At 46.4% G+C, this 15,455-nt stretch overlaps 1 protein-coding gene across 1 annotated transcript; it reads right to left on the reverse strand.

The window, feature by feature from the left end:
• Window positions 1-13,249: 13,249 nt before the first annotated feature.
• LOC117343147 (major royal jelly protein 1-like) lies at window positions 13,250-14,942 on the reverse strand. Its single transcript, XM_033905467.1, has one exon. The coding sequence runs from the start codon at window positions 14,928-14,930 to the stop codon at window positions 13,527-13,529; it is 1,404 nt and encodes a 467-aa protein (XP_033761358.1). The 5' UTR covers window positions 14,931-14,942; the 3' UTR covers window positions 13,250-13,526.
• Window positions 14,943-15,455: the final 513 nt, after the last annotated feature.

Here is a 15,455-nt window from a genome sequence, read left to right on the forward strand (position 1 = left end):
AATCGATACGCTTAATTGGTTAAAGGTGAATATACTTGCTTACATCTGAGAATAGCATCAACAAACAAGGAGTAAGTATTAACAAATAAGTAATAAAAAGTAAGTAACAGCAAAGAAGAACAACAGAAGTGATTTAAGAAGTGTATATGTAATTGAGTTTTCCATAACGAAACATAAACAAAAAAGGATAAATATAAATAGTATTTAGTGTTAAAAAAATAATATAAAAAGACAGTAAATACTTTTCATAATTAAATGATCAGTATTGATAATTGTTATTAACAAATAAAAGCTAACAAATAATATCCCTGTGGGCCTTCCGTATTACAGGCATAAGCATGAAAAGGACGGCAATCATCTATTTCGCTTCTCACATTAAGTTTGTTTTATCTTAGTTAAAGGCAAAACCACATTTATTTAAGAATTGAATGCATAATAATGAAATAATATTATATTTTGAATGTATTTTTTAGTGTAAACAAAGACGCGGTGAACGTTTATGTCAACAAACATTGAGAGTGTAATGTTTGTTATTAGGACGTTACATCGATAATGACCTGGGGATACGCCCTTCGTACTTCATATTGTGTTAAAGTTCTTTATACCTCGAGTCAAACAGCATATACATACATGTACAAAAAATACACAACACAACACACACACACTCCACATTCACTCCCCGGTGTAGACAACATATCTACATATTATCTCAAGTAATTTCTCTTTTCTTCATCACTAGATATATATATTTCCCTAGGTTTGCTATTTCTCTTTTATTGCCCGTTGTCAGTAGTTGAACTAGCTTAAATGCACTCGCATTCCTGGTATAATATATTTTTTATAAGAGATGTGCGTAATGTGTCGAAACATGAGCATTTAAGAATAAAATGGAATTCATTTTCTATATCTTCCAGATCACACAAAGTGCATAACCGATTTCTGCGATAAATATTTTGATATCTACCTGTTTCTACATTAACTTGATGAGATGATAGTCTAAATTTGGTGACCTCTGAAATACTGATTATCAACGGCTATCTTTAGATAGATCTGTATATCTATGTTGGATAAAACCTATGTTTTAACAAGGGAATAGATACACCAATGTCATGTCTTGGAAAGTCCACATGTCCCCGTATTTCTTCGTATTATTTCATTATGATAAAATCCGGGTGAAATGTTCCCTAGAAAAGCAATAACAATGAGTACCTGTAAGTATATTATTAAGAAAGCGGACAACCACATCAAAAACAAGTTATTTAGTGTATCTCATATTCAATAATAAAATGTAGGTAATAAAATACCTATACTACCAGTGCCTAGTCGTAGTTGGTACGTTCAAGTGAACGTTTGATTTATGACAATGTTGACACAAGTCCTTGTCCGCTCTCTACACTTCCTTCTTATAGACCCTGTACTAGTTCTGTATGGAACGATTAATAAAACCAAGGTACACAAAGGGTATGTGTTGATAGCTTCAATTGGAAGCGATAATGAAGTATATTACTATTTATAGTGAAATGCATTTTTTAGCCATACAAAAGTTCGTGTATTTTCTAAATTCAAATAAAATTTGATAGTAATGGTTTGAAAGTGATAGTGAAAAATAGTTTGTCCGTTTAGAAACTTAAAATAGCCCCTCTTTTGTTCTCCCTAAACAGACATCCTACCACTAGGACGACATAAACTAGTATGTCCGTGTAGAAACTTGAAATAGTCACAAATTTGTTCTCCCTAAAGAGACATCCTACCACTATAGGATAAAATTAAATAGGCGAAAATACGAAATGTACTTTCAGCGTTTACATTACTCCCAACACTGGAGAAACCAAAAACGGATATTCTGCTAATTACCACAATCGGGGTCTTTATTCACTTCTGTTTGATTTTTTTCTTTCTATGCTTAGGTGTATTTTTACTAATTGATTTCTTCTTAACACTCATATGATCCTGTTCGTCGGTGTCACTTATACCCATCCATGTATGACCCTGGTTGTAAGCGTCCCCTCAGACACCCATCATCATATGACCCTGGTTGTTCGTGTCCCCTCAGACAGCCACCATCATATGACCCTGGTTGTTCGTGTCCCCTCAGACAGCCACCATCATATGACCCTGGTTGTAAGCGTCCCCTCAGACACCCATCATCATATGACCCTGGTTACTGGAGTCCCCCCAGACACCCATCATCATATGACCCTGGTTGTTGGTGTCCCCTCAGATAGTCATCATCAACTGACCCTGGTTGTTGGTGTCCCCTCAGACACCCATCATCATATGACCCTGGTTGTTGGTGACCCCTCAGACAGCCACCATCATATGACCCTGGTTGTTGGTGACCCCTCAGACACCCATCATCATATGACCCTGGTTGTTGGTGACCCCTCAGACACCCATCATCATATGACCCTGGTTATTGGTGACCCCTCAGACAGCCACCATCATATGACCCTGGTTGTTGGTGACCCCTCAGACACCCATCATCATATGACCCTGGTTGTTGGTGTCCCCTCAGACAGCCATCATCAAATGACCCTGGTTGTTGGTGACCCCTCAGACACCCATCATCATATGACCCTGGTTGTTGGTGACCCCTCAGACAGCCACCATCATATGACCCTGGTTGTTGGTGTCCCCTCAGACACCCATCATCATATGACCCTGGTTGTTGGTGTCCCCTCAGACATCCATCATCATATGACCCTGGTTGTTGGTGTCCCCTCAGACACCCATCATCATATGACCCTGGTTACTGGAGTCCCCCCAGACACCCATCATCATATGACCCTGGTTGTTGGTGTCCCCTCAGACACCCATCATCATATGACCCTGGTTGTTGGTGTCCCCTCAGACACCCATCATCATATGACCCTGGTTGTTGGTGGCCCCTCAGACACCCATCATCATATGACCCTGGTTGTTGGTGTCCCCTCAGACACCCACCATCATATGACCCTGGTTGTTGATTTCCCCTCAGACAGCCATCATCATATGACCCTGGTTGTTGGTGTCCCCTCAGACACCCATCATCATATGACCCTGGTTGTTGGTGACCCCTCAGACACCCATCATCATATGACCCTGGTTGTTGGTGTCCCCTCAGACACCCATCATCATATGACCCTGGTTGTTGGTGACCCCTCAGACACCCATCATCATATGACCCTGGTTGTTGGTGACCCCTCAGACAGCCATCATCATATGACCCTGGTTGTTGGTGTCCCCTCAGACACCCATCATCATATGACCCTGGTTGTTGGTGCTACTACAGACATACATCATCATATGACCCTGGTTGTTGGTGTCCCCTCAGACACCCATCATCATATGACCCTGGTTGTAAGCGTCCCTTCAGACAGTCATCATCATATGACCCTGGTTGTTGGTGACCCCTCAGACACCCATCATCATATGACCCTGGTTGTTGGTGTCCCCTCAGACACCCATCATCATATGACCCTGGTTGTAAGCGTCCCTTCAGACAGTCATCATCATATGACCCTGGTTGTTGGTGACCCCTCAGACACCCATCATCATATGACCCTGGTTGTTGGTGACCCCTCAGACACTAATCCTCATATGACCCTGGTTGTTGGTGTCCCCTCAGACACCCATAATCATATGACCCTGGTTGTTGGTGTCCCCTCAGACACCCATCATCATATGACCCTGGTTGTAAGCGTCCCTTCAGACAGTCATCATCATATGACCCTGGTTGTAAGCGTCCCTTCAGACACCCATCATCATATGACCCTGGTCGTTGGTGACCCCTCAGACACCCATCATCATATGACCCTGGTTGTTAGTGACCCCTCAGACAGTCACCATCATATGACCTGGTTGTTGGTGACCCCTCAGACACCCATCATCATATGACCCTGGTTGTTGGTGACCCTTCAGACACCCATCATCATATGACCCTGGTTGTTGATTTCCCCTCAGACACCCATCATCATATGACCCTGATTGTTGGTGTCCCCTCAGACACCCATCATCATATGACCCTGGTTGTTGGTGTCCCCTCAGACACCCATCATCATATGACCCTGGTTGTTGATTTCCCCTCAGACACCCATCATCATATGACCCTGGTTGTTGGTGTCCCCTCAGACACCCATCATCATATGACCCTGGTTGTTGGTGACCCCTCAGACACCCATCATCATATGACCCTGGTTGTTGGTGACCCCTCAGACAGCCATAATCATATGACCCCGGTTGTTGATTTCCCCTCAGACACCCATCATCATATGACCCTGGTTGTTGGTGACCCCTCAGACAGCCATAATCATATGACCCTGGTTGTTGGTGTCCCCTCAGACACCCATCATCATATGACCCTGGTTGTTGGTGTCCCCTCAGACACCCATCATCATATGACCCTGGTTGTTGGTGTCCCCTCAGACACCCATCATCATATGACCCTGGTTGTTGGTGTCCCCTCAGACACCCATCATCATATGACCCTGGTTGTTGGTGTCCCCTCAGACACCCATCATCATATGACCCTGGTTGTTGGTGTCCCCTCAGACACCCATCATCATATGACCCTGGTTGTTGGTGACCCCTCAGACACCCATCATCATATGACCCTGGTTGTTGGTGACCCCTCAGACAGCCATAATCATATGACCCTGGTTGTTGATTTCCCCTCAGACACCCATCATCATATGACCCTGGTTGTTGGTGACCCCTCAGACAGCCACCATCATATGACCCTGGTTGTTGGTGACCCCTCAGACACCCATCATCATATGACCCTGGTTGTTGGTGTCCCCTCAGACAGCCATCATCATATGACCCTGGTTGTTGGTGACCCCTCAGACACCCATCATCATATGACCCTGGTTGTTGGTGACCCCTCAGACAGCCACCATCATATGACCCTGGTTGTTGGTGTCCCCTCAGACACCCATCATCATATGACCCTGGTTGTTGGTGTCCCCTCAGACATCCATCATCATATGACCCTGGTTGTTGGTGTCCCCTCAGACACCCATCATCATATGACCCTGGTTACTGGAGTCCCCCCAGACACCCATCATCATATGACCCTGGTTGTTGGTGTCCCCTCAGACACCCATCATCATATGACCCTGGTTGTTGGTGTCCCCTCAGACACCCATCATCATATGACCCTGGTTGTTGGTGACCCCTCAGACACCCATCATCATATGACCCTGGTTGTTGGTGTCCCCTCAGACACCCATCATCATATGACCCTGGTTGTTGGTGACCCCTCAGACACCCATCATCATATGACCCTGGTTGTTGGTGACCCCTCAGACACCCATCATCATATGACCCTGGTTGTTGGTGTCCCCTCAGACACCCATCATCATATGACCCTGGTTGTTGGTGCTACTACAGACATACATCATCATATGACCCTGGTTGTTGGTGTCCCCTCAGACACCCATCATCATATGACCCTGGTTGTAAGCGTCCCTTCAGACAGTCATCATCATATGACCCTGGTTGTTGGTGACCCCTCAGACACCCATCATCATATGACCCTGGTTGTTGGTGTCCCCTCAGACACCCATCATCATATGACCCTGGTTGTAAGCGTCCCTTCAGACAGTCATCATCATATGACCCTGGTTGTTGGTGACCCCTCAGACACCCATCATCATATGACCCTGGTTGTTGGTGACCCCTCAGACACCAATCCTCATATGACCCTGGTTGTTGGTGTCCCCTCAGACACCCATAATCATATGACCCTGGTTGTTGGTGTCCCCTCAGACACCCATCATCATATGACCCTGGTTGTAAGCGTCCCTTCAGACAGTCATCATCATATGACCCTGGTTGTAAGCGTCCCTTCAGACACCCATCATCATATGACCCTGGTTGTTGGTGACCCCTCAGACACCCATCATCATATGACCCTGGTTGTTGGTGACCCCTCAGACAGTCACCATCATATGACCCTGGTTGTTGGTGACCCCTCAGACACCCATCATCATATGACCCTGGTTGTTGGTGACCCTTCAGACACCCATCATCATATGACCCTGGTTGTTGATTTCCCCTCAGACACCCATCATCATATGACCCTGGTTGTTGGTGTCCCCTCAGACACCCATCATCATATGACCCTGGTTGTTGGTGTCCCCTCAGACACCCATCATCATATGACCCTGGTTGTTGATTTCCCCTCAGACACCCATCATCATATGACCCTGGTTGTTGGTGTCCCCTCAGACACCCATCATCATATGACCCTGGTTGTTGGTGACCCCTCAGACACCCATCATCATATGACCCTGGTTGTTGGTGACCCCTCAGACAGCCATAATCATATGACCCCGGTTGTTGATTTCCCCTCAGACACCCATAATCATATGACCCTGGTTGTTGGTGTCCCCTCAGACACCCATCATCATATGACCCTGGTTGTAAGCGTCCCTTCAGACAGTCATCATCATATGACCCTGGTTGTAAGCGTCCCTTCAGACACCCATCATCATATGACCCTGGTTGTTGGTGACCCCTCAGACACCCATCATCATATGACCCTGGTTGTTAGTGACCCCTCAGACAGTCACCATCATATGACCCTGGTTGTTGGTGACCCCTCAGACACCCATCATCATATGACCCTGGTTGTTGGTGACCCCTCAGACAGCCACCATCATATGACCCTGGTTGTTGGTGTCCCCTCAGACACCCATCATCATATGACCCTGGTTGTTGGTGTCCCCTCAGACATCCATCATCATATGACCCTGGTTGTTGGTGTCCCCTCAGACACCCATCATCATATGACCCTGGTTACTGGAGTCCCCCCAGACACCCATCATCATATGACCCTGGTTGTTGGTGTCCCCTCAGACACCCATCATCATATGACCCTGGTTGTTGGTGTCCCCTCAGACACCCATCATCATATGACCCTGGTTGTTGGTGACCCCTCAGACACCCATCATCATATGACCCTGGTTGTTGGTGTCCCCTCAGACACCCATCATCATATGACCCTGGTTGTTGGTGACCCCTCAGACACCCATCATCATATGACCCTGGTTGTTGGTGACCCCTCAGACACCCATCATCATATGACCCTGGTTGTTGGTGCTACTACAGACATACATCATCATATGACCCTGGTTGTTGGTGTCCCCTCAGACACCCATCATCATATGACCCTGGTTGTAAGCGTCCCTTCAGACAGTCATCATCATATGACCCTGGTTGTTGGTGACCCCTCAGACACCCATCATCATATGACCCTGGTTGTTGGTGTCCCCTCAGACACCCATCATCATATGACCCTGGTTGTAAGCGTCCCTTCAGACAGTCATCATCATATGACCCTGGTTGTTGGTGACCCCTCAGACACCCATCATCATATGACCCTGGTTGTTGGTGACCCCTCAGACACCAATCCTCATATGACCCTGGTTGTTGGTGTCCCCTCAGACACCCATAATCATATGACCCTGGTTGTTGGTGTCCCCTCAGACACCCATCATCATATGACCCTGGTTGTAAGCGTCCCTTCAGACAGTCATCATCATATGACCCTGGTTGTAAGCGTCCCTTCAGACACCCATCATCATATGACCCTGGTTGTTGGTGACCCCTCAGACACCCATCATCATATGACCCTGGTTGTTAGTGACCCCTCAGACAGTCACCATCATATGACCCTGGTTGTTGGTGACCCCTCAGACACCCATCATCATATGACCCTGGTTGTTGGTGACCCTTCAGACACCCATCATCATATGACCCTGGTTGTTGATTTCCCCTCAGACACCCATCATCATATGACCCTGGTTGTTGGTGTCCCCTCAGACACCCATCATCATATGACCCTGGTTGTTGGTGTCCCCTCAGACACCCATCATCATATGACCCTGGTTGTTGATTTCCCCTCAGACACCCATCATCATATGACCCTGGTTGTTGGTGTCCCCTCAGACACCCATCATCATATGACCCTGGTTGTTGGTGACCCCTCAGACACCCATCATCATATGACCCTGGTTGTTGGTGACCCCTCAGACAGCCATAATCATATGACCCCGGTTGTTGATTTCCCCTCAGACACCCATAATCATATGACCCTGGTTGTTGGTGTCCCCTCAGACACCCATCATCATATGACCCTGGTTGTAAGCGTCCCTTCAGACAGTCATCATCATATGACCCTGGTTGTAAGCGTCCCTTCAGACACCCATCATCATATGACCCTGGTTGTTGGTGACCCCTCAGACACCCATCATCATATGACCCTGGTTGTTAGTGACCCCTCAGACAGTCACCATCATATGACCCTGGTTGTTGGTGACCCCTCAGACACCCATCATCATATGACCCTGGTTGTTGGTGACCCTTCAGACACCCATCATCATATGACCCTGGTTGTTGATTTCCCCTCAGACACCCATCATCATATGACCCTGATTGTTGGTGTCCCCTCAGACACCCATCATCATATGACCCTGGTTGTTGGTGTCCCCTCAGACACCCATCATCATATGACCCTGGTTGTTGATTTCCCCTCAGACACCCATCATCATATGACCCTGGTTGTTGGTGTCCCCTCAGACACCCATCATCATATGACCCTGGTTGTTGGTGACCCCTCAGACACCCATCATCATATGACCCTGGTTGTTGGTGACCCCTCAGACAGCCATAATCATATGACCCTGGTTGTTGGTGTCCCCTCAGACACCCATCATCATATGACCCTGGTTGTTGGTGTCCCCTCAGACACCCATCATCATATGACCCTGGTTGTTGGTGTCCCCTCAGACACCCATCATCATATGACCCTGGTTGTTGGTGACCCTTCAGACACCCATCATCATATGACCCTGGTTGTTGATTTCCCCTCAGACACCCATCATCATATGACCCTGATTGTTGGTGTCCCCTCAGACACCCATCATCATATGACCCTGGTTGTTGGTGTCCCCTCAGACACCCATCATCATATGACCCTGGTTGTTGATTTCCCCTCAGACACCCATCATCATATGACCCTGGTTGTTGGTGTCCCCTCAGACACCCATCATCATATGACCCTGGTTGTTGGTGACCCCTCAGACACCCATCATCATATGACCCTGGTTGTTGGTGACCCCTCAGACAGCCATAATCATATGACCCCGGTTGTTGATTTCCCCTCAGACACCCATAATCATATGACCCTGGTTGTTGGTGTCCCCTCAGACACCCATCATCATATGACCCTGGTTGTAAGCGTCCCTTCAGACAGTCATCATCATATGACCCTGGTTGTAAGCGTCCCTTCAGACACCCATCATCATATGACCCTGGTTGTTGGTGACCCCTCAGACACCCATCATCATATGACCCTGGTTGTTAGTGACCCCTCAGACAGTCACCATCATATGACCCTGGTTGTTGGTGACCCCTCAGACACCCATCATCATATGACCCTGGTTGTTGGTGACCCCTCAGACAGCCACCATCATATGACCCTGGTTGTTGGTGTCCCCTCAGACACCCATCATCATATGACCCTGGTTGTTGGTGTCCCCTCAGACATCCATCATCATATGACCCTGGTTGTTGGTGTCCCCTCAGACACCCATCATCATATGACCCTGGTTACTGGAGTCCCCCCAGACACCCATCATCATATGACCCTGGTTGTTGGTGTCCCCTCAGACACCCATCATCATATGACCCTGGTTGTTGGTGTCCCCTCAGACACCCATCATCATATGACCCTGGTTGTTGGTGACCCCTCAGACACCCATCATCATATGACCCTGGTTGTTGGTGTCCCCTCAGACACCCATCATCATATGACCCTGGTTGTTGGTGACCCCTCAGACACCCATCATCATATGACCCTGGTTGTTGGTGACCCCTCAGACACCCATCATCATATGACCCTGGTTGTTGGTGCTACTACAGACATACATCATCATATGACCCTGGTTGTTGGTGTCCCCTCAGACACCCATCATCATATGACCCTGGTTGTAAGCGTCCCTTCAGACAGTCATCATCATATGACCCTGGTTGTTGGTGACCCCTCAGACACCCATCATCATATGACCCTGGTTGTTGGTGTCCCCTCAGACACCCATCATCATATGACCCTGGTTGTAAGCGTCCCTTCAGACAGTCATCATCATATGACCCTGGTTGTTGGTGACCCCTCAGACACCCATCATCATATGACCCTGGTTGTTGGTGACCCCTCAGACACCAATCCTCATATGACCCTGGTTGTTGGTGTCCCCTCAGACACCCATAATCATATGACCCTGGTTGTTGGTGTCCCCTCAGACACCCATCATCATATGACCCTTGTTGTAAGCGTCCCTTCAGACAGTCATCATCATATGACCCTGGTTGTAAGCGTCCCTTCAGACACCCATCATCATATGACCCTGGTTGTTGGTGACCCCTCAGACACCCATCATCATATGACCCTGGTTGTTAGTGACCCCTCAGACAGTCACCATCATATGACCCTGGTTGTTGGTGACCCCTCAGACACCCATCATCATATGACCCTGGTTGTTGGTGACCCTTCAGACACCCATCATCATATGTCCCTGGTTGTTGATTTCCCCTCAGACACCCATCATCATATGACCCTGATTGTTGGTGTCCCCTCAGACACCCATCATCATATGACCCTGGTTGTTGGTGTCCCCTCAGACACCCATCATCATATGACCCTGGTTGTTGATTTCCCCTCAGACACCCATCATCATATGACCCTGGTTGTTGGTGTCCCCTCAGACACCCATCATCATATGACCCTGGTTGTTGGTGACCCCTCAGACACCCATCATCATATGACCCTGGTTGTTGGTGACCCCTCAGACAGCCATAATCATATGACCCCGGTTGTTGATTTCCCCTCAGACACCCATAATCATATGACCCTGGTTGTTGGTGTCCCCTCAGACACCCATCATCATATGACCCTGGTTGTAAGCGTCCCTTCAGACAGTCATCATCATATGACCCTGGTTGTAAGCGTCCCTTCAGACACCCATCATCATATGACCCTGGTTGTTGGTGACCCCTCAGACACCCATCATCATATGACCCTGGTTGTTAGTGACCCCTCAGACAGTCACCATCATATGACCCTGGTTGTTGGTGACCCCTCAGACACCCATCATCATATGACCCTGGTTGTTGGTGACCCTTCAGACACCCATCATCATATGACCCTGGTTGTTGATTTCCCCTCAGACACCCATCATCATATGACCCTGATTGTTGGTGTCCCCTCAGACACCCATCATCATATGACCCTGGTTGTTGGTGTCCCCTCAGACACCCATCATCATATGACCCTGGTTGTTGATTTCCCCTCAGACACCCATCATCATATGACCCTGGTTGTTGGTGTCCCCTCAGACACCCATCATCATATGACCCTGGTTGTTGGTGACCCCTCAGACACCCATCATCATATGACCCTGGTTGTTGGTGACCCCTCAGACAGCCATAATCATATGACCCTGGTTGTTGGTGTCCCCTCAGACACCCATCATCATATGACCCTGGTTGTTGGTGTCCCCTCAGACACCCATCATCATATGACCCTGGTTGTTGGTGTCCCCTCAGACACCCATCATCATATGACCCTGGTTGTTGGTGTCCCCTCAGACACCCATCATCTTATGACCCTGGTTGTTGGTGTCCCCTCAGACACTCATCATCATATGACCCTGGTTGTTGGTGTCCCCTCAGACACCCATCATCATATGACCCTGGTTGTTGGTGACCCCTCAGACACCCATCATCATATGACCCTGGTTGTTGGTGACCCCTCAGACAGCCATAATCATATGACCCTGGTTGTTGATTTCCCCTCAGACACCCATCATCATATGACCCTGGTTGTTGGTTTCCCCTCAGACACCCATCATCATATGACCCTGGTTGTTGGTGTCCCCTCAGACACCCATCATCATATGACCCTGGTTGTTGATTTCCCCTCAGACACCCACCATCATATGACCCTGGTTGTTGATTTCCCCTCAGACACCCATCATCATATGACCCTGGTTGTTGATTTCCCCTCAGACACCCATCATCATATGGGACCCTGGTTGTTGATTTCCCCTCAGACACCCATCATCATATGACCCTGGTTGTTGATTTCCCCTCAGACACCCATCATCATATGACCCTGGTTGTTGATTTCCCCTCAGACACCCATCATCATATGGGACCCTGGTTGTTGATTTCCCCTCAGACACCCATCATCATATGACCCTGGTTGTTGATTTCCCCTCAGACACCCATCATCATATGACCCTGGTTGTTGATTTCCCCTCAGACACCCATCATCATATGGGACCCTGGTTGTTGGTGTCCCCTCAGACACCCATCATCATATGACCCTGGTTGTTGATTTCCCCTCAGACACCCATCATCATATGACCCTGGTTGTTGGTGTCCCCTCAGACACCCATCATCATATGACCCTGGTTGTTGATTTCCCCTCAGACACCCATCATCATATGACCCTGGTTGTTGGTGACCCCTCAGACACCCATCATCATATGACCCTGGTTGTTGATTTCCCCTCAGACACCCATCATCATATGACCCTGGTTGTTGATTTCCCCTCAGACACCCATCATCATATGACCCTGGTTGTTGATTTCCCCTCAGACACCCATCATCATATGACCCTGGTTGTTGGTGACCCCTCAGACACCCCATCATCATATGACCCTGGTTGTTGGTTCAATACTTACATTTACATTCATTCTTTTTATTATTGAAGTAAAAATGCGTTTGAATTTCCCGCTTATCGTATTAATATTAATCATTGTTTCATCAGAAACGCTTATGTTTCTATGGACTAGCATTTGCCTTATTTTCAGAAAAAAAAGAAAAAGAAAAAAACCCACTAAAACTCTAAACAAAAGTCGAATTGACAGTAGGTGACAACAATTACAGTGATATCGCCTATCGTTTGAAACAGGTAATATATCTAATCCGTAATCGGTCAGATCATTGTCTCTTGGTAGCGGACTTTTGATAAATGCTGGACTTGTTGACAAGTTTCATAATTTTGTATGTATCATAGCGCTTATCCAACTATTTTGTGTCAACTACATTTCTTATCATAAATTTTAAGCGCCATAACTACAATTTAGTTTTCTAACGACATATAAGCAAATAAAACACACTATTTAAATCAATTCTAATAAACTGTTTTATTTCAGTCAAGAACCTTTATAGAGGTAAAGAAAAAACAACTAAAGCGCTAACACATGTGGTAAGATAATTTAATCACCCTCAGACATCAATTAACCGCTTTCTCTAATTGTACATGAAATGAAAAAGCAACATGAAATTAAAGAAATGAACAATTATATGGGTATGAGTTTTATATAATTTGTCCGATAATACATGCCGATGTTCAAATCACAAAATTCCTAATCTATCTCTCCTGAGAATTTTGATGATTCATTTCAAATGTATCAGATTTTCACCGACACACCCGCGATATATAAATAATACAGTCTCTGTACGTGTCCGCCCATACGTTAATTTGACACCGAGAGTACACACAGAAACAAAATATTGAATAGATACAACGTGATTTCCGGTATAGTTCCAACTCCAGCGCCACCTATCGGCGTATCGATGGTATGAGATGTTGTTTCCATGGTAACAGGGGATGTTGCTGTTTCCTCCCTCCTATCCAAATAGCCAGTGTCTCCCATATGGACTTTCCATATAAGAACGTTGGGACCACTACTGCCAGTGAAATCCATCGAATCTAAATGAAACTTGTGAAGCTTGTTGACAGAAAACCAGAGAAATCCATCTTCATCAAAGTTGAAAATATCAACAAAGTTCATACATTTGTCGTCAGACATGATATTTGTCAGTGTTCTCATTTCTACTTCCCCGAAATTATCTAAACCCTGAAGAGTTTGATCATACTCAATGTTCCATCTATAGATAGCATTTTCAGCGAGGGAGGCAAAGTAGAGGAAATTGCTCTTACTGTACGTCATACCGGCTGTCTGAGACGGTCTATATCCAACCTTTCGAATGGATCCCGCAATATCTGCACCCGGGACGGAAGTGACGTTAGTAGGAATCTGATACACTGCATAACCGGAGAAGGGGGCGTAATACAGATACTGCATGTCATGTGACATTGCGATACCATTTATACCAGCAGCGACCGCAAAGTTTTCTCCCAAGATGGTGACGTTTCCTTTTCCGGGTTCTGGCAACATTGATGAATGATGATAAGAATGTGATTGATTCTGTATCCGGTCATAAACCACTAATTTGAAGTCGAGAGTATCGGATATGTAGGCAAATCGAGGCTCGTTGTTGAAATATTGAATAACAATGTCATTTAAGAAATTTGTCTGACGATTAACAACCTCATTCGGAAACTCATGACGGGTCACTTCCTCCATTTTGTTGATATCATACACGACGATTTTAGCTGGACAAAGGTTTTCGGTGGCTGTGCAGTCGGTTGAAAGGAAGTTGATCCTTCCGGTATCGATGATCCACATCCAACCCGTGTTAGGATCTATTTCCATACTTTCCACATGCTGCAGGGCATGACAGTTACCTATCTCCTGCATTTCCATGCTGGGAAACGCCTGTAAAACCGATGTCCCATTTCTAACCACGACCTTATTGAGGGTAGACGGAACACCAAGTCGCCATCTTGGGACGGTGACGTAAACAACATCATCATAGACCTTCATTCCAACGATAATGTTATTGTTAGGAATGTATGCTTCACTTTCAATCGCCTCTTCGCGTGCCACCGCGCTGGACCAATCGTAATCAACCACCGTAAACTTATGGATGATTTGACGGTCATTGCAAGTGTCCTGACCATGTGACGGGGACATCGTAACGGCCGAAACCAAACCTAGCAACAAAAGACACATACACAGAGCCAGTGATTCCATATTGAGAAATGAAATGACAAATGGCTACAGAATAGGTTCCCGAGTATTTATAGGGGAAATGGTAGGGTACAAATTCCAGGAATGATTGTAAATTTGTCAAAATCCGGGTATCGGATATATTGTATAGATGCGATGTCAAAGGGAAAATATATAAGTAGAATCCGGGTGGAATCCGTTAAACATCCTGATTGTAGCGGGGCGAGACAGAAAATTCAAATTAACATACTATTATGCACCTGCAAATTTAAGTATGGGGTGAAGTATATACCATATATAGTTGGCGTGTTGTGTGATTAGACCAGGAAGATACGTGTTCTGTACCGGGTATACAATCCATGCTGATGATCAAGACTGTACCGATTCAATACAAAGTTGTTTTGATCTTATCTCACTCAGTCCATATTAATTACACAGACGTTAGGTATGTCGAGATTGGACTATCGATGTTTACTTACACACTCCATATTAATTACACAGTCGTGGGGCATATCGAGATGGGAGTATTGATGTTTACTTACATATTCC

The sequence above is a fragment of the Pecten maximus genome, chromosome 15 (assembly GCF_902652985.1).
Source record: "Pecten maximus chromosome 15, xPecMax1.1, whole genome shotgun sequence".
NCBI classification, from domain to species: domain Eukaryota; kingdom Metazoa; phylum Mollusca; class Bivalvia; order Pectinida; family Pectinidae; genus Pecten; species Pecten maximus.

Excerpts from the sequence above, each read along its gene's own strand:
- LOC117343147 (XM_033905467.1), bottom strand. The coding sequence starts at position 14,930 with ATGGAATCACTGGCTCTGTGTATGTGTCTTTTGTTGCTAGGTTTGGTT.